Source organism: Strix aluco, chromosome 4, assembly GCF_031877795.1.
Source record: "Strix aluco isolate bStrAlu1 chromosome 4, bStrAlu1.hap1, whole genome shotgun sequence".
NCBI lineage: Eukaryota > Metazoa > Chordata > Aves > Strigiformes > Strigidae > Strix > Strix aluco.
This window is the reverse complement of record NC_133934.1, coordinates 105,692,033-105,712,154: the sequence shown is the minus strand read 5'-3', so window position 1 is coordinate 105,712,154 and position 20,122 is coordinate 105,692,033. Positions and strand designations below refer to the sequence as shown.

At 53.6% G+C, this 20,122-nt stretch overlaps 1 protein-coding gene across 3 annotated transcripts in view; it reads left to right on the top strand.

Moving 5' to 3' along the window:
* The first annotated feature begins 1,900 nt into the window (after nt 1–1,900).
* LTBP2 (latent transforming growth factor beta binding protein 2) overlaps nt 1,901–20,122 on the top strand; it is a 73,850-nt gene continuing 55,628 nt past the window's right edge. For all 3 annotated transcript variants that reach the window (XM_074824732.1, XM_074824733.1, XM_074824731.1), the window contains exons 1-3: nt 1,901–2,681; nt 11,050–11,120; nt 16,898–17,141. In XM_074824732.1, coding sequence (XP_074680833.1) covers nt 2,227–2,681; nt 11,050–11,120; nt 16,898–17,141 — 770 coding nt within the window. In that variant the 5' untranslated portion in view covers nt 1,901–2,226. The remainder of the gene's footprint in view (nt 2,682–11,049; nt 11,121–16,897; nt 17,142–20,122) is intronic.

Below are 20,122 nucleotides of genomic sequence, written 5' to 3'. Positions count from 1 at the left end.
CTGCCCTGTAAGCCATCTGCCAGCACCAAGGTCAAAGCCCAAACCCTCCTGTTGCACTTGCTCACCTGCCAAGTTACGTCCCCTCTCCCTCACTTGGAGGACCCCAGCTGGAGGGGATGTGCTGGGGTCCCACTGTGCTCCAGACTCAGTGTGCTTTTGGGGGATTCATTCCCTGTGCTTCTGCTCCTTTCCCAGCTGGTCTGCACCTCAGAGGGCAGGCAATAGTGTTCCCATCCCAAGGAGGGGATGGCTGTGGTTTGAGAGCCTAAAATTCAAGGACAGTGGGAAGAAGGGAGCTGGAGCCACTGGTTTCAAATGGGAGAGGCTTTAGCAGTGCAACTGCTGGAGCTTGGAGAGGAGGCACTGGGGGAGCTGGACCTCTCTGCCACAAAGCTTTTGGGAAGCAGATGGCTTGGTGAGGGCTAGGAGAGGCGTCACCTGCAGTGGAAGAGGCTGGAGGGAAAGGAGCAACAGTGGGACAGGGTGCTGTAAGAGGCTGGGGGAGCAGCCCTGCTCTATTTTGCAGCCACCCCACACATCAAAAAGGACAAAAGAGATTACATAAATTCATGGCCTAATATGACAATTTGTCTTTTAAACCCAGCAGCTGAGCTGCAGCATCTGGCTGAAGGAGCCCCTACCCTGTGGGCTGCTGAAAGCCCCGAGGGTACACCTGAAGGATCGCTCTGTGCACACGCAGAGGTCCTCCTGTTCTCCTGCAGGCATCCAGATGCAGTCCTCGGGGTCGGGAGGTCGAGTGAGGTACACCTTTCAACTGCCTGAGCTTGGTGTTCATAAGACTGAAAACGTGTTTGTGTTACTGGCCACAGGACCAACTGCAGGGACACACGCCAGTGACCATCTCTGTCCCCTGAGCAGCTGCAGTGCCCTTTTTTGCCTCCTTGCATGCAGAGATGCAGTGAGAGGTCTTTAGCCACCCACCAAGCTCACAGATGCTGCTGTGAGCCAGAATGAGCCCACTCCAAATATACTGTGTTGCTGGACTGGGACAGAGGCTGTGCTCCTCTGGGAGGAGTCGCTCCCTGCCCAAGAAGGCTAAGGGCAGCCGAGAGAAGCAGAAATGTGGCACAGGACACGGCCAAGCTGATGCGTGTGGCTGAAATGGGATTTCTGCCCCCTCTTCCTCCTCCTACCCTTCCCTCAGTCTTTCTCAGTGCATACAAAGCAGGCATTTCAAGTCATCCCTCGACCTCCAGGTGCCCACACAGAGACAGATGGGGGGGAGGGATGGACATCTACTCTTAAGTTGGTGGGATGTGTCTCCTGAAAGATCTCTCTTAGCTGAAGGACCTGGAGCTTTTAGGTGGCTCCTTTTCTAGCCTGGACCTATACAAGGAAGAGTATGAAGCCCTGAGCCGGGTTTGAGGGGATTTGGGAGCTCTGTAGCCCCAGGGTGAAATGGCAAGTAAGGCTCTTCCCATTGCCGTGCCTTTCTCCGACGAGATGCGATCAAGAGCAGCAAGAGGGCTAGCGGTGCAGACGCAGCTCCAAAGTCCCTAGACGTCGGGGGCCGGCGGTGTATGGCTCCTGCTCCGTGTCTCCTGCTCCGTGCACCCCACGCCCGGGGCTGCTCCGCCCTCCCCGAGCGCTTCCAGCTGCGGCGGGAGCCGGCGGCTCGCTGCGGGCCAGGCGGCGGGGAGGGCTCCGGGGACTGCGCGCCGGCTGCCGGGCAGGCGGCGGACGGGTCTCCCCGGCCAGGCAGGGGTTAAGGCTTCTCTGTTGTAGTTTGTTTCCCTCTGCCAAAGTGGGTGTTGCTGGAATGTCTCCTCTCCTAAGGAGGGGGGCCGAGCCGTGTCCTCTGGAGAGGGGGGGATGTCAGCATCAAAAAGACACAAAAGGGGGAGGTTTCCAAAAATAAAACCCTCCATCCCCTCCAGGCTCTGCCAGTGCCAGAGGCAGGCGCGAAGGTGCTCGGAGCTGCCTGCGGAGCGCGGGAGCTCGCTGGCAGCCCGGCGAGCGGGGCCGGCCGCCTTCCTCCTCCTCCTGCGGGGCCGCTCGGCAGCCCGCGCCCCTGCCTCACCCCTGCTGTCTGCGCCTCCGGCCCCGGTGGGTGGCACGTCCCGGCGGAGCCCCGGAGCGGGATGGGGCGGTGAGCGTGGGGCGGAGAGCCGGCGGTCCCCGCTGCCCCGCGCCGGCCGGAGGATGCCAGCCGGGCGCTGAGCGCTCCGCGCCGCCCGCCTGCCCCCGCCGCCGCCGGCGGACACCATGCGGGGCGCCGCCGCCAGCCTCCTCCCGCTCACCTTGGCCGTCCTCCTGGGCTTCCCCCACTGCCGGCCGGACCCCGCGGCCAGGCTGGAGCCGGGGAGGGGGGGGGCGGCGCGGCCGCGGGGCCGGGGGGCTGCCCTGGGGGCGGCGGGCACGGCACGCAGCCTGTCCCCGGCGCCCAGAGCCCCCCCGCCGGCACGGCCCCTCCCCGCCGCCCTCCACGTGGACCGCGGCCCCGCAGCCGCCGCGGGGAGCCCGAGCGACGGCGACGGCCGGAGGCAGCGTCCCGACCGCGCGCTGCCCGCGCCCCGGGGCCAGACGGGCGACGCCGGGCTCGGTCCCGGCCCGGCGCCGAGGAACCGGCCGGACCCCGCCCGCCAGCGGCAGGGCAGCGGGCTGAAAGCCCGAGTCGTGCCGCGGGCGAAGGAGCCGAGCGGCAGAGGGAGGATGGCGGGGTAAGTGCTGCGCCGGGGCGGGGCGGGGCGGGGGGTGGCTCTGCTGGGGGCGCGGGGCGTGAGCCCCGGTGGTCCCGGCGCCAGGGAGCCCCGGACGGAGGGGCCGCGTCCCGTCCTGAGCCCCGCGCTGCATCCCGGTGCATCGCCCCTTCCGTCCCCGCGGGCGCAGCGGGACGGGGGTGGTGTGCGGGGGGGCTGGGCCGCGCTGCCCCGCGGCGGGCCCTGGCACCGGGCCCCGGCACCGGGCCCCGGAGCGGAGCGGGAGCCCGCTCGGTGCTCGCTCTCGTGCCGCGCATCTGTCCCGCACGTGTGTCGGCCGATGGCGCTGCTCTGGCCCTCACGGTCCGTCGGCGTGTGTGCGTCCGTCTGCACGCGTGTGTGCGTGTGTCCGTCTGCACGCACGTGTCTGTGCGTCCGTCTGCACGCGTGCGGGTGTGAGGCGGGCGGTGGGACGCCGCGTTGCCGGCTGCCTGTCGCAGGGGGACGTGCGGTTTAGGGGCACACAGGCTGCGGTGCCCTTCTGCTGACACATCAGGGCTTCGGCAGGTCAGACAGCTGCGCGGGGCGGCAGGCGGCGGCTGTTACTTTGCCGCTCTCCGGGGCTGCCTACGGCCGTTGTGAAAAGCGTGCGGGGTGGGGGGCTGCCGGGGGGAGGGAGCGTGGCCATGGTGTGTGGGTGGCGGGAGAGGCTGGAGGGGCTCGCTTGGCTCCGCAGGACGGAGCCTGGCCGCTGCCGCTCTTGCTGCAGGTACCTCTTGGCTCCTTCCTCCCGTAACGGGCCCCTTGTAAGCACTCCGCGGCAGCTTCCCATGGCTTCAGCTGGCTCAGCCGGGGGAGGCTTCCTATGACTTGCCTGGCAGGGCCGCTTCCAGCTCCACTCTCTGGCTACAGCCCTGTGGAGGTGGAGAGGAGATCATATGGCAAGGCCAGCTGCTCCTCTGCGAGGGGAGCCTGTGAGCGGGACGTCTGGCGCAGCGCTGATGTACCCTTCAGCCCTGGGCCCCCTCCTCTGTGTTTCCCTCTTTGCCCCCCCGTGGCTGATGCCCCTTGAGATGAGCTCCTTTGTCAGCTGGGAAGGGCTACCGAAGCCACCATGCAGGCAGTTTGGCTGACCCATGTGGCAGCATGCGTCCACTCTCTATGTGAGCCCTGCCAGGGGGACACTGAGGGCAGGCTCTGGGCTTACTGCCCTCTGACATGGGCAGAAATGTCCTCTGCTAACATTGGATGGGGAGTACATTCACTAGAGTACAAAAGACAGCTCAGTCTCTGAGGTTTCTCCCTCCCATACTTACCTCCTTGCAAAATTTCAAGACAGAGATGTTCCCTGGGCCACTCTGTGTACTTTCCTTCAACAAATCCACAGAAGCACCAAACTTGCTCTTCTTCCGTTATGTTTGATATGTAAAGTGTTTATCACTAACAACTAATCAATGGCAGGTAGGTCCTGAGCAGGTTTTGGCTTACCCAGTCCATTAGCCTTGGTTTGTCAGCCACCCAGAGTGAGAGTCTCGGGAAGATCCAGTCCTGCTCAGTCAGGTTTGGGCTTTTTTGGGCTCAGAGGGTTTTACCCTTTCTGCAGTCAGAGTGTTGTCAGCATTGCTTTGGGATCACATGGCGGTTCAGTTGGATTTGAGTCATCTGAGATGTATCCCGTTTCTTTTCAATGACTACCCTGAATACCCTCCACCAGGTTTTCTGGCTGCAGCTGCCTCCAGTGACGACAGCCGTCCCACACTGTCTTAGGAGCAGGCGGCCACCCCAAGGTTCACGTGGTGTTCAGCAGAGTGCTGAACCTCTGCAAGTAGCTCGCTTTCATCCCTTAATCAAGGGTGCAAACAGGGATGGTTAGTCCAGCACTTACATGCTGTTGACCTGTTACCAGCTAGATTTGACTTCCTGGGGTATTGGAGAGTGCTGTTGCCTCCAGGCTTAGAGGAAGGAAGAGCTGTGCCTTGGTGCTGTGTTCCCCACGCAGGTTGTGCTGTGTTCTCTGCCTCTGCTCTGCCCTGGAAGATGAGGGCTGGGGATACAGGGCTTGCTCCGATCCCCAAGAACTTGAACTCTGGCAAGTACATGTAATGGCTTCTCATCAGTAGCTTTCCATCTCTTCTGGAGTCCAAATCGGCACTTTTTAAACTTCTCTATGACCTACTGTCTTTGGAGCTTATGAGAAATAATATGAAATAATTGTCCGTGAGTAACCACATGGCGTTACTCCTCATGGAAAGCTAGCTGCTGCTGCCTCCAACCATTCAGTGAGACTCCGTCCTTCCACCTCATCCATCTTCTTACGCCCCTTGCTGCACTGGACACATTTCCATCCAGGAAATTCAGGGCCCCAAAAAAACTTCATTTCATGATGTTTCATTTTTTTGCCAGGTGGGATATTTTCTGTTCTATTTACACTGAACTCGTACTACTCTCTAGTATGACAACCTTCATTTTCTCTTACTCAGGTAGCTTTGCAGGCTGCACTAAACCCTGTCGCTATTTATTTATACAGTTACTTTGGCTTAAAATCGCAACTCCTGTGTGGGTTGCCTTTACCGGTTCCCCAGTCACAATTCTCTGCTGGTATCCCCGGGGGCCCACATGGTCCCGTGGTTGAAAAACCCATTTATTAGCACTGTATCTTTTTCTGGATAATTATTTTCTCACTTTATTTGGTAGCGGCATACCCAAAATTGAGTTTCTTTCCTGGGGACTGTTTGGATGTGTCTGCCACTCTGCTCATGTCTGACCTTGTTGCAGGTGAGACCTGCTCACACCCTTCCATGAGTGCATCCAACCACAAGTCTTGCAAGACCTGGGTTTTAGTGTTTTCTCCTGGAGGCTCATTGTGAGGTGACTTTTGACACCACAGCAAATACAGCAGAAAATTACTGTCTTCTAACACAGAGTGAGGAAAACAATCCAGCCCTGAAAGCATCTCTGCTTTGCTGTGCTCTGCTTAAACTGCCTGTTCCCGCAGCCCCCTCCAACTGGAAAGATTTTCCCGCAAGTGTTGTGGGGTAGGGAGCTCCCAAGCCCTGATGCATGCCAGCTATGACTGTACTCGTGTGCAGGAGGCATCCCTAATTTGGGCTGGTCACTCCTGCTGGGAAGACACTGTAGGCATCTCCCTCCACCTCTGTGTCCCCTGGGATGTGACCCACCTCGTTCCCCTGTCCCCTGGCTGGGAGGGTGGGTCCCAGTGGTGATCCTCAGGTGATGTACACAAAATCAGAGGAAGGTGGGTAACGGGGGAGTAGTCTGGGGAAGCCTCTACTTCTGGTACCTTCCTGGGCAATTTTCAGGGGCGTGTGAGGCTCCCTGGGTAACAGGTGGGGAGTTCCACACTCTCTCCTTCTCCCTCACACTTTCTTTTTGTGCATTCTGCACCCCAGTACCTGTTTAATTGCTGCTGTAGACACCGTCTGTGGCTACATAGTTGTGCTTTACCCAGGCTTCGTGGGATATAGGTTCTTGCTGCAGTGTATGTATAGGACTGCTCAGGAGCGGAGGCAGTTAATGCTGATGTGGACTTGGCAGAGGATTTTCAGTGGTTCATCGATGCCAGCAGCCTTTTGCTAATGTTCTTCATTGGGTCTGACTGCAAATATTTCATATGCAGTTGGATGAAGTTCACTGTCCTGCAGTAGAAAGGCAGACCTGATGATCTAATGGTCCCCCTGGCCTTCTGTAAGGATGCTGTAAATGACCTGAATGGAGTCAGCATATCTGGCAGCACAAGAGTACTGCATGAAGTTGAAAGATGATGCATAGTTGCTGTTAAAATAAATGGTGAAAAAATGGTTCTACTGAATGCTTCAGAAACAGTATGCGATCATCATGGAGGCTGTGCACATGCTGAAACTATGTGAAGCCATGATCTTACTACTGTTTTCTTGTTTTCCTTCCCCCTAGTGCTTGTTACAGTTGCTTGGCTCTGATTTCAGATAACACTACAAGATCTTGCAGGCTTTTCTCATCCTGGGTACCACTTTGCACAGTGGAGGTCTGATCCTGATGGTGGCCTCTGGCTGTTGCAGCGAAGCAGGTGATAAAGGACTGGCTTGCTGCAGCTCCTTTGCCTAAGTTGCAGGTTGTGCTGGTGCATCCAATCAGTGCTGTGAATGGTACTTCTGGATGTACGGAGGCTTCATGGCACTGACTTCAGCTCTGTGAGGGGTGTCAGGGAGATGTGTGTCCCAGAAAAGGAGCAGGCCAGTGAGTAGTGCCTGACACCTCCTGTGCACCAAGCTCTCACAACCCGCTGGGGACTATACCTGGACCCAGATGGTGTGTACTAGCTGCAGAGTGAAGAGCAGGCTTGGTTTGCAGTTGCTTACTGCTGCCTGTGCTGATTGGAGACCTCAGGGAGTACCTGGCACTTGAAGCAGGGGCTGAGATGTGGACCCAGTGCCTCACCCTGCGTTTTGCCAGAAAGGCAAACCTCAAAGTCCATGTCTGCACTAGTGAGCTATGCCTTACGTCTTTCTCTGGCACTGTGGCTGTTCAGCTGTCTGAGCTATTCAACACCCTTTCTCTCCGAAAAGGGGAAACTGGCTATTGGAAGTGGTCTCTGTCAGCTCCAGCCTGAGCTGGGGTGGGAACTATTTTGGAAGGTGCTAAGTGGTCCATGAGCCCTGTAGCAGTCCAGTGTTACAGGCCATCAAGTGCCTGGGAATGTCCCCAGCAATGTTTCATTTCCTAGGAAAGATGTGTGCTAGCTGACCTGTCCCTTGGGAAGGGAAATAGGTTAATTAACCTGTTCCACTGGTAAGGAGACAGAGATAGGAAAGACAGATGGCTTGTCCAAGGCTTGTTTTGGCATCAATGGCAGGGCTGGGGATAGGGCATCCCCGTGCAGTGCAGCGTGACCTAGTATGAGTGTTCAGTGGGGCTTCAGCTTGGGAGACTTGTGTGAGGACATGTCTTCTGTTCTGCTTTGATCTGGGGCTGTGTTGAACTTTTTTCCACCTGGGAGAGCTGCTGACCCTCCACATGCCCACCCATCTGATCCCTCTGCACCCCAGGCTGCCCAGAATGAGGGTCCTGTTCCCCTCTCACTGCTGCCGTGCTTCCAGTTTCAAGGGGTGGGTAAGCAAGAGGCAGCCTGGGTGCTCAGCCTTGTGTGGCTGCTGAGTGCTTCAAAGTTACAAGCGCGGCTTTGGCTCACGTCGTTGTTAGGTCTGCCAGGGGCTTGGTGCATCATGGCACCCAGCAAGTCCCCTTGACGGGCAGCTCCACCTGCTGCCTTGGAAGCCCCTGTCCCCTGTGCGATGGGGGGTGATCAGGGGCTGCTTGGTGTGTACAGGTAGCTCCCCAGCAGCCAACCCTAGCATGGTGACACCAGACCTGGAGGGACCCTGCCACTTGTTTCGTTTTCCAGAAGCAGCGCTGGCTGGAGAGGCCAAGGGCTGGACGTGCCCCGCAGGTGGCTCCTACCTGAGCTGTGTCTTTGCCCAAAATGTTGGCAATGGTACCTGCAGCAGGACAAATGCAGCCAGGGGCTGCCACTCTCTCGAGCACCATCCCTCCACCCTGTAAACATGGCGTGTTCCTTAAACCTCCCCGGGATTCATTCTGAATTTTTTGTAAGGCAGTGAAAATCACATGGCATTCAAGCCATGCAAATGTCAACTAAAGGCTTTTAAGTAGAACCAGATGTGCTCAGGACTGAGTCCCATGTGGCAAAGCCCCCATAGTTATTTTTCTACTGTTGATGCTCTTGCTTACTTGGGGCCCCATGCTCTGTGAGGTCCTTCTGAGTTTTCATCAGGAAATAGTCGTGGTCCTTCTCTGCCTTCCAGTGCTACCTACATGTTGCTCCTCTCAAGTGTTTACTTCCTGGAGTGATTCTTGGAGGTCCTCCCTACCTCCATCTATGCCCGTCGTCTCATTCAGGAGGTTATGGAAGAAAGGGACAATTCTGTCCAGGTACTCCCTCTGCCCCTGCCTCCGAGGGCATCCCTGCCAGGTTGTTTCCCAATGTGCGTGCTGGGCTGTCCTCCCTTGAGGAGCATCACCCCGATGCTAGCATCTCCCTTCACCTGGGGCTGGCAAGTCATGTCTGGAGTTGGCACTGACACAGAGTGACTCTGTTAATGAGAGGTTTGTGCTGAACTCAACAGAGGTTTCATGCCTTCAAGAGTGATCTTGTCTGCTTGGGCAGACAGGCTTGGGCCCCTGTCTGTTGTTGACTCGTACCTTTCTTCCTACAACCTCTGGCTCGCTGTTGGCATTGAGAACAGCTAGCAGCATGCTCCCTCCGGCATGCGTGTCAGAGATGTAGATAAAACTTGAACTTTAATCCCATGAAGAACTAATAGTGTGATTCAAGGCCAAAACAGCTTCTCTGGAGAAGGTAGTTATTTTGTCTACAAGAAGCAACCTCTTGATTATGTCAGTAAGTTGCGATGGGAAAGGGCAAGGGCTTTGCTCTTTGAACAGACCAGCTGAATATGACTTGCACGGTGTGTTTCAGCTGTGCAGAGGGAAGAATGGGAGCAGTGACAGTCTAAGCAAAGATGCTTATGCTGCTGCTTGGAGTGAAGTCCCTCAGCAGTCCTTAATTACCTAAAGACCTGCTCCAGCCTAGTGGGTTTCTCGCTTTACTGATCTGGACATCTTTAAAAAGTTTAAAGCCTTTCATGGGCTCATGTGCAGTAGGTAAAGGAAAGTTTGCTTTCATAGGATATTTTCTGGAGATGTCTTAAAGAAGAGACCCATAGATCTCTTTGGGTCGACAGACACAAAGCTGGAAATTGGTGCTGTAGCTCAGCCAGAGCAGATGTGAGTGGATGCAGGAATTACTTCGGCTTGTTCTGTTTGCAGGAAGTCACACCAAGGGAATTTCAGTGCTTTCTCCCTACAAAAATCTACCCAGGTTAATAAACTGTTGATCCTGAAGGGCTGGATAACACTTTACAAATGATATGACTTCTCAGACCACTTCCCCTTCCCACGTGGAATGATTGTATCTCTACAGGCAGCTTCATTCATGAACACCAGGACAATCCTTGGCACACCTGATACCCCCCGTCTTTGTCTCTCCTAAAACGTGAGCCCCACAGCTTGAGCTCTGGCACTTCTGGAGTCTCATCATATATGTCATGTGGATGCAGGAGTCACGAGGGTGCCGGTTCGGAGCAGGATCATCATCTGACCCTGCTGTGTTCATGTTAAAGTCAATCGAGAAGACAAATGCGCATGTTTCCGTGGTTCCTGAAAATTCTGTCAGCAGCTCTGACTGCCTTGTCCAGCGTTAGAAATAAACCATACTCCCCATTTCATTTCCAGAGGCTTTCCAGAGCTTTCAGGCTGCCTATTTCTAACTTTTTATCTTTTGATGACTGTGCTCTCCCATCTACCTAGACATGCAAAAGTCATTCCTAAAACCTTCCCTCCATGATGAGTAAATACACCTGGAGAGCAACCTGCAACTTGTTATTCCTTCTCATTATAGACATGTAAATATGAGATGTGACCAGAGCAAGCAGGATTAGCTGCCTGCTTGGGCATTGCAAAGCACCTCTTGGAGGCATAGCACTATCTCCGATAGTTGTATGTTAGCAGTGGTCACTACCTGAAAACACATAGTAAGGGAGAGGTGGGGAAGACGTCATTTATGTAAAGGTGGTCAAAAATTTGCTGCAGCAAAGTGCTGGAATTAGCAACTGTGGAAATTATTTGAGCGTCCTGGAATTAGTGTAGCACTGTGCATGTTGGGTAGACACAAATTTTATAGCCCTGGAGAGTCCCCAGCCCCCAGGGCTGCTGCACCAGAGGCACATAACAAATGTGGGACTGGGGTGCTCGCAAAGGGAGAGCAAGCTAGGGAGCGGCTGGTGCGGCTGCTGGCATGCCGTCCCTCTCGGGGTAGGGTTGAGCAATGAACAGCAACAGGCGGCAGCAGTTGGGTGGAGAATGAAGTGTTGTCTTCGGCCGAAGCAGCCTGGGACATTTGCGGAGGCGAGATGCTATGACCAAAGTTGGAATCAGGCCTGATTTACACCCCAATGCCATGAAGTGCTGTGAGATTTTTAATGATCGCAGGCTGCTGGCCTCCAATTGCTCTCAGGAGGAAAATGGTTCCTCTGAGCGCTGTGCCAGGAACCCAGCATAATGCCAGTTCAAAAGGGAGATACTCCCTGAGGGATCGCTCACACTGCAGCATTCACATTGTCCTTGGGGGTTTCTTTTCCAAGCACTTAAACAACTCAGCCCTTGTCCCATTGGTTTTGATCTCAGCTGCTGGTCCATCTGGAAGGAAATATCACATGCTGCAGGAAATAATTTTACGGGTGACTCAGAGGTGCTGGCTGCAGAGAGACCTCTGCTTCCCCTTCTCCTAACCACGCTGCTTTGTCTCTCTGCCTAGGCCAAATGTCTGCGGCAGACAGTGCTGCCCAGGATGGACCACGGCTCCTGGCACAAACCGCTGCATCAAACGTGAGTATGACAGTCTCAGCCAGTGCAGGTCTCGTGATGCACCCCTATAAAACATTTAAATACTACTGTGACACCCCACACGTCTTCTGCTCTGTGCCGGGGCAGGAAATGGTCCGTGGAGTCCCCAGAGGCGGTGCTGCAGCCTCCCCGTGGGTCTACTGGGCTGTGGGTCAGCTCTCCCTGCCTGCTGGCAAAGTCTGAGCATGCTGAATAATTATGGCTTTACTTTATTATGGTTATTAGTGTCCATCCCAGGCAGGGTCTTGTCGGGGCAGGGCATTGTAATGGCACATTTATGGGTGAGTTTCGAGCCCTGGGCTCTCATCGTCCTGCTTGGAGCAAAAGGCAGGTCTGTGAAAGTCCCAGCAGGTGCTGGGACCAGCAGAGTGGGGCTGTGCTCCCGTGGGTGAGCGTTGCTGATGCTGAGGGGGAAATCAGAGCTGCAAATTATCAGAGTGCTATTAAGGAAAGCAATTAATGGAGTTGGCACAACGGTTAGGACAGGTGGGGCTGGAGCAAGGTGCAGCATGTGGGATGTGTAAAATGGCGGGGGGCTGCAGGGCACTCCTGCAGCGCGGAAACTGCCTGGCCAGGGCCCTCCTGCCTCCCCACAGAGGGGTTAATAAGGGCTCTGCTCCTCCAGATGGCCCTGTCACAACCCTGGGGGCTGAGATCATTTTGTACTTCAGGACTCAGCACTGGAAGATAAGGGGTTTGGGCAGGCACCAGTGCGATGCACGCCAGAGGCAGCTGCACTGTCATCTCCATCCCCAATAGCTCTGTAACCACAGCTCCGCCCCTGCCACAATCCCTGTCCCTAAACAACAGGGTTACACCACCCAGCCCACCCGTGGGCCTTCCCAGGGATCTGCTGCCCCGTGCACCTGCCCGGTCCCAGAGGGGTGAGGGGCTGCTTGCAGCGCCTGGGCAGCTCAGAGGGCAGGGAGCACACAGGCACCAGGCAGGCTTTCTGGATGGGAACGCCTTGCCCAGAGTAGCTGAGAGCATCTGCCTTCACTCGAGTGGCAGCAGCTGCCCAGATGTTTAGCAGGGAAAGAGGCTCAGCTTTGTTTGCCGCGGGATCTCACAGCGCTTTGGCTGTGCCGGGATAATTGCATTAGCGATTGCTGTTCAGGAGCAAGGGGCCAAGGGCTGACTCACCTCCCTTCTCCCTCTCCCCACCACTGACAGAAGCCAAACGGTAGAGACCGTGCTGTGCTGCCAGACAGCGTCTGTAAACAGAGCGCGGGGCCAGCGATGGCAGCATCTTTCCCTCATTAGGGATTTTTGTAGGAGTAGTAGATCTGGGCTTGTAGCCACACAGGCTGTCTAGTGATTGCTCAGGTGCTGGGCACCTTGTTTCCAAGGATTCATTAAAAGGACACTGTCAACATGATCGGGCCTGACAGTGTCCCCCCAACAGGGGATGGTAAATCTCAGGCAGGACTTAGGTGGAGACTCATGATGTGTAAACATAATTTCGTTCCCAGCTACCTCCCTCACTGGGCTTTTCTGCTGGAGTTCAAGCTGCTGGTGACGTTAGGCTGTTTTTAAAGCTGCCAAGGCAAGCTGGACAGCCCATCCCAGTTAGTTTCTGCACTGTGATGCTGTCTAATATCTTTGATATGGGGCATATCAAGGAAGTTAACAGGGTAGAAATACAGCCAGAGGGAACCTCTTAGCAGGATGAAGCAGGGAAGAAGCTGGCATTCGGGTCTTGGGCAGGACCTTGATTTTCATGGATTTGAGCCTGGGTACAGGAGAGAGGATAGGCCAAGTTGTTGCCATAATGTACTTGCTATCACCTACTGAGCATGGTGATTTCTTCCTCCTCCACCCATGCTTTTCCAAAGACTTTCCTCTTGCAATATCTCTGCATATGACTGAACTCAAGCCATGGGCAGGTGTCTCCAGCCTTTTGGTTTGTTCCAGCTTCGAGGACCAAAGTGCAGTGAGGACTCAGGGAATTTTCAGAGAGTCAATGACTGGAAAGATGAAAAAGAGAAATCTCTTTCTTTGGGACACCAACGTTTCCTGGGAAAGTGGAAGTGAGCTAAGGGGGTTTAGGAGGAAGATCCTACCTGCTTGCAATGGGCTTGGTTTCTACCCACACACTACCAGGTCATCACACCAAACTGCATACAGGGCATCCTGTGGGACTCCGGAGGTCTTCCTGCAGGAGGGGACATTAGGGATAATGAGCTAGATTGAACTTGGGCCTGAGAAGTTCATCCAATCTCCTGCCTGTTTAACTTCATCCTAGGGTGAGTCTCAGGCCTTTATGTCCTGGCTTTGCTGGAGAAGAAACCTGTACACTCAAGCTGGCCAGAAGCCCCCTTACACTGCCCATATTTCAGGGGCTGCAGGGGTTGCAGTGTGCACTTGTTGATAACTTAGCTGCTGCCTATTAGTTAATCATCCTTCCCCTCTGCTTAAGAGCAAGGGAATCCTCAGCCTTCCAACATTAGTTCATCAACCTCCACTTTCATCAGCTTTATTCACTATGGTTCTTTGCTCTTTCTCAAGATAGCAGCCAGGTCTGGGCTGGTAATGCAGTGTGAGCTTTTTTTCTGACATGGATATTTTAATGTTTAAAAGAAACATTTTTAACCAGCATGTTGGGAAGGACTAAATAAATTAATGAACTTCGTAATCTCATACAGATGGTCTTGCAGTTAAGATACTGGATGAAGGCACAGGAATTCCAGGATGAGTTGCTGGCCGTGCTGGGTCTCACAGTGTGTCTTCAGACAGTCACACTAGCACCTGGGGCTTTTCCACATCTGCAAGATGGAGATGACATTCACATGCTCTCTCCTTTTGTCTTTCTTCTGTACAGTGACTGTAGGGTTTTTTGAGCCCAGACTGTTTTCCATTGAAGTTCTGTTTTCCCTCTCTGTTATTCCTCCCTGACTGTCAGCCTGCACAGATCTCTCACTTGTGTTAAATTGTCCATTCCTTCTGGGTGTGCTAACACAGTCAAACCTTTAAATTAGAACTGAGATTGCATATCTCTCTGCATCAATAAGTAAATTTTTCCAAGAGAAAGTGGACTAAATCACCCCAGTGGTACAATTCCTTCAGCATCGTCCCAGTTTTCCTGTGGATGCCTAGCTGGATGGACAGGTTTCCCCACATTTAAATGGGACTGAGCTGGAGCTGCTTACAGTGAAGATCTACACCACTCTCGCAGACCTAGAGCACATGCAGAGCAGCAGGAACACAGTAATTGAATGCCAGCTTGCAATGTCACTGCTCAATCCTGCGCTGGGTGTGCCTGCAAAGCGATGGGAGGTTGGACTTGGTGGCCTTCTCCTCTGACAGTCCTGCCTGCCTGGCCCAGGTGGGTGGTCAGAGTCATGCCACAGTCATCCTTGCAGTGTGACCTTGCAGGGAGGATCTATCTCATGCATTGAAGACTAAATGGCACCAGACTTCATCTGTGAGGGCACTACTAGATGCTCTTGAACAACCTAGCACCGCTACTAATGACACTTCAGCAGTATTCCAAATCTCATCCTTTTATTAAGAGTTTTGAGATGACTCCTTTTGCCTTCCCTGAAGCCCCAGCTCCTGGAGCAGGTGATTACATGAGAGTACAGTGAGAAGAAATGAGTGTCGTCATCTTAACAGAAACTGTTTATAGCCTCCACAGCTGGGGAAAGGCATCTCAGAGTAACCACTGGGCTCAGAAACCAGAAAGCAAAGAGAAAGGTTCCAAATATATATTTTTTTTTTTTAACCATCTTGTTTCTTCTGTCAGTGTTATGGTTTTGGGGGCCTGACTCATGATTTCTCACACTTGGCATTGGCAATACTTCCACTGAATGATCTGCTCTCCCTACATTGCGTAGCTGGACTGAGTGAAAGCCAGTGACTTTATAAAGCTCTTTCAAGTTCTTCCTGAGTCTGCAAAGACAACCAGGAAGGGGATTAATCCTAGAGCTGGAATATTTCAGCTAGAGCAGCTTTCCACCCATCCTGCCTGAAGGGACCAGAAGACTAATCCCATTCCCTTCTTCCTCTTCTCTGTATCAACTGCCTTAGGGGCTTTTAAGAGTGCCTGGTCACTTATCACTGCTTTCCTGCTGAAAGGCAGTCTAATGTGACTGTGAATATTGTTAGTGGGAGAGGTTGTGAGAACTGCTGTGATCCTAGATCCTGGCATCATGGCTTTGCAGTATTTCAGCACATGAAGCGGTTGTTTTCAATGGCAGGCTTCCTGGTCTGGTGGCATTTGTTAAAATAGGCATTTATTGGGAGATAACAGTAGGGACTGGCAGCCTATTTAAATCACAGCTGAGTTTTATATTATAAATTACATCAACTTCTGGAGTGCCAGACTTCCCAGAGACGGTTAATTCCTGCCTGACTAGGACCCTGTCTCTGTTCCAGAATCTGCAGTGGTGGCTGATTTATTTTACTGGGGGATTTCATCAAAGCCTCTGGCTTTAACCTATATAGCCCTATGTGACTTGGGTTCTCCCTTTCCTTGAGATCTCCCTCTCTTCCTGAGTGTTAACATGGTAATAAATGTCAAATGAAGCATTCCAGCCAACATATCCCTGATTTAGTTAGGAAAAGCTGATGGCAGTCCAGTTTTGGGATGAGGGAATGGTTGTGGGAGCTATACCTCTGTGAAAGGACCTCAGAGTCTGCACAAGGACTTCCATCACTTGGTGACAGCAGGATGATGTGTGGATGGCACACGAGGCTAGAGCTCTCTGTATGTTTGTTGCCCAGAAGCAGTGTTTCTCACAGGCGTGCTTGGATATCACAGGGATGACGGGCACAACCTGAGAGGGAGGGATGTGCTCATAAAATCCCATCAGCTACATGCAAAGGTGGTGGGATGTTGGATGCTTCTGCAGCCTCCCTGGGGCAGTCCTGGGGAAGGGGTCCTCAGCAGAAGCAGTGGCTGCATGTTTCAGCCCATCCACAGCGTTCCCACGCGGCTGGAGGTTAATGTCCTCCTTGTGTTGTCCAACAAGGTTTCATTACCCTTCAGCCAGCTGGCCCTTTCTTTCTTTGAAGGACGACACTGTTTTCCAGTGTCTTTTCAATTACTCTTGCTCAGGACAACGAGCCCGGTCCTACCTGAGTGAGTTGTGGTTTCCTGGCTCTTGATGACTGGGCTGTAAACCCAGTTTGGCATCTCTTGACTTGGGAAGTGTTAGGGTCTGGCGTATAATTAATAGCACTTTCCTCCTGGGGTGCAAACTGAAGTTGATGTGCTGTAATTAGGAACACACACAGGCTCAGAGGGTGATTTGGGCATGAAGTTAATGAACTGTAAGTCCCTGTAGCTGTGGAGGAATTTGAGCACAGTGACTCCAAAATCAGCTGTGGAGGGAGAGCTGAAAAGCTCTGGAGGGGACAGGCTGGGGGGACTGTGCAAATCAGACCCCAAAATGGACTAAAGGTAACATGCAATTCCTTGCTTTGGGACTGAGGTCTTATTCCTGTCCAGAGTGCTATGGGCTATGCTGGAGGCTGTCTGCTCTCTGCAGACCATGCTGCTCATTTCTGAGCTTTCTGAAATGAGTATTGTTGGAGAAGAGCTCTGCAGAGACCCATGGGGAGAAGTGGGAACAGAAACAAGTCTCTGATGGAGGTGACCTTGCATTAGGTGCCCATGGCAGCAGTAATACTGAGACTTTGAAGGTCACCTGCCTGCAGAGAAGAGATGGGACCACCCCAGTTGTGCTGCCCCAGCTGGGTGCCACCACCGTGGGGCTGAGCCCATGTCCACTAACTGCCTTTCTGTGTCTCCTCAGCTGTCTGCGACCCACCCTGCCAGAACAAGGGCTCCTGCAGTCGCCCCCAGGTCTGTACCTGTCGCTCGGGCTTCCAGGGCTCCCGATGCGAAGAAGTCGTTCCTGAGCAGGAGTACCACCCGCCTGGTGCTGCTGCTGCCTTCCAGCCCCCCGCAAGCTCCCTCCGGAGGAGGACCAGCATGGCAGGGTGGGATGCCTCCCTGCAAGGGGCTCAGGCACCTGTCCCGCGGCACGTCCCGGCTGTGTAAGTCAAACCCGGTTTCTGGCAGGATACTCGCCAAAACCCACAGGCAGCTAATGCCATGCTCAGTGGGGCCACAGCCTCTGTCTGCTTCATGAGACCGGCTCCTGGTGGAGGCTCCTGTGGGAGCCGACATAAGGGGATTGGGTCCTGCTGGCCCTCCGTGTGATTTAGTTTGTCCCCAACACTGTGTTTGTCCCCAGGCACATGCTGGAATGGGACAGGCTAGTGATGGTCCCATGGGGAAGGAGGACTGTGAAGCTCAGCAGTTTGTCCTTGTCCAGTTCGTGAACAGCCTTCATGGTAGCAGCAGGGTGGACAGAAGAGTGGGGGTTAAATCTTTTTCCCAAGAGGTTGTGTTTAGAGCAGTATGTCCAGGTAGTACCCATAGAAGAGTGCATAGGCCTGAGGTGTGCTGGTAAGTGCTGGCATGAGCCAAGTGATGATACTCAGAGATGTCTCCTGGCAGACTCTAGCCATTATTCAGCCATTTGTTCCATATTTCTGTGTCACCTTGCTGTGGTGTGGGTCATTTTTGTACCCAGGCAGGTGCCTGCATATTGGGTATGGAAGCAAAGCTGCAGCTGTTGGGGCTCACAGAGGTCCATGCCAGAGAGACTCTGCAAGTAGCATGTTAAGCTCAAGATGACAACTGTGGCATCATCCGGTCCTTTTGGGTGAGGAGGGGTTTACGGCTTCAGCCCACCTGCCTCAGGTTGGTGTTGAGGTGCTCTTGTACCCAAGCTGAAACTCCTCCACACTTTGTGTTGTGAAGTCCAGCTGGAGCTGTGGGTTTTCTGCTGAAGGAGGCAGTAAAGTCGGGAAAGGTGCCTTTCCCTAACAAGCACGGCTACTATGCTGACAGCTCATTGGGGATAGAGAGGTTGGAATGGTGCCTGCTGCTATACAAAAACCCACACGTGTTGTGGTTTTTTTTAAAAAAATTACCACTGCTTTTTTGTAAGAGTCCATGGACACGGGAGCAGTGTTTAGCTGCACCACCCCTAAACGCCCGTGCCTTTCTTGCTGCTACTCGCTCATTTGCTGGGCCAGAAAGACTGGTTTTGTTGGTAGCCACCACAGCAGAGAATTTGCACGTGGCTTCCTGCAGAAGTCCCTCAGTCATAGTCAAGAAGACATTACAGCAAATTGCAGGTGCCTAACCAGAGGTAACGTTAGTTTCTCCTTTTCTTCTCTGAGCCGTCACTTAGTGCTGCCCGAGGAGAGGGCAATTCAGCCTTTGTTTTTCTGTATTCCTGAAGGTTGTTTTTAACATGCCTGTTGCACCTAAAGTAGCTGTTGCCTTTCTGTCTCTTCTGAAGCAGAGGCAGTGCATGGGCTGGAGACATTTCTAGACACTTACTCTTGGCCATCTACAATTTTGGAGGGGCTCAAATGACTGATGAGGAATTGACTGACAGCAAGTAGTTCACTGAATCTAGCATATCTTGGTGCCCATATGAAAGACTCTGATGGGAACCAAATTCAGACAAGGCAGAGGTGATACTGGCAGGGAGAGGTGGCCAAGCCCCTGTCATCGCTGCCCCGAGAGAGGCTCGGTGCCCAAGCGAGCACGGAGTCCTTGCATGTGCCTGTAATCCTGGTCATTGCTGACGAGTTTCCCTGCAGCAATGACCTCCTCCTACCCCTCCGTGCCACCGCTCTGCGTGGAGGGACTGGAGGGGAGGGAGAGCAGTGCCCTTGGAGATACAGCACCTGTTGAAGGCTTTCCCAGTAAGGAACATGACCTCAGGCTCTGCACAGACAGGGGGCTGTGCAGGCACTGGCAGAGCATTCCTGTCCAGACAGTCAGGCACAGCGTCTAGCGATCGCTCGGCTGGGATTGCTGAATGCCCAGCTGCCTGCTGTACCTTAAATCCTTTGGCACTGTCCCAAGGAAATAGAACTCCGTTAAGGACCATGCCATGCCTTTCCTCCTTCCCTCCCCATAGAGGCCATAAGACGTCACCTTATCCCGCGCTTCAGCAGGAACATTTGATGTTTGTCCTTTGCAATGATCGCAGGCAGGACCCTGGGACATCTCCACCACTGACTGCCTTCTGGAGCTATCCTCAAGGGTTTGCTGAGGCTGCTGTGCATGTTTCTGAGAGGGAGCTCTCACTGCCTCGCTGGGTGCAGTGCCGCAGGCTGCTGCCTTTCCTGCCCGGGCAGTGTGTAGCAGCCCTGCTTTGCAGGCAGGTATGAGGCTGCCTGCAACCTGGCACTGGTCTGCTTCAAAATGCCTCACTTCAGCCCCTGGGCATTTTCCCGTACAATTCAGTCACTTGGGTTTCGTCCGTGGACCATATAACATATGGTGTGCAACTGACATGACCTAAAAGTCTTGCTGCTGCTAGATGGATTGTTTCCCAAATACATTTGAATGTCCCTTTTAGCCTGCCAACTTCTGGGTTAGCTGTGGAGCCTGCAAGAGTGAGCATCTGCAGCTGAAGACACTGTTGCTGCCATTGCACCTGGCTGTGCCCTCCCACTGCTTCTCTTGCACCAGCGTTAGTCCTCATCTGGTCCCTGGGTGAGTTGGCTGAGTTCAATAAACAAACAAAAAATTAACACAGCAAAATTAAGGATAGTTTTCTGGTGCTTCAGTCGGCTAAATTGACTTATTGAAAGATCATGAGGACCAGAAGAATTGGACAGAATTGCAAGGCACGCAGTGGAGGGAAGGAAGGGAGTGGACTCCCCTTCTGGGGGAAGCCACTTACTGGGTTGGTCATTTGTCTCATGAAACCATGCTCTTAGACTTGTCTGAACTCAGAGCCTGCTTCCTGCAGTTACAACATCATCTAGTTCTGTGCTACTGCTAAGGTACTTTCTATGCTTCTGCATCAAGCTTTCTCCATACAGTTGGGCTGTAGCAGCAAAAGCAAGAAGCATATTTGCCTTCCCAGAACTAGGTAGATCTTGCTCATATTTGCAAGTATGAGGATCGGTTCTTAGGCACTGCAAACTTGGGGTCACCTTCA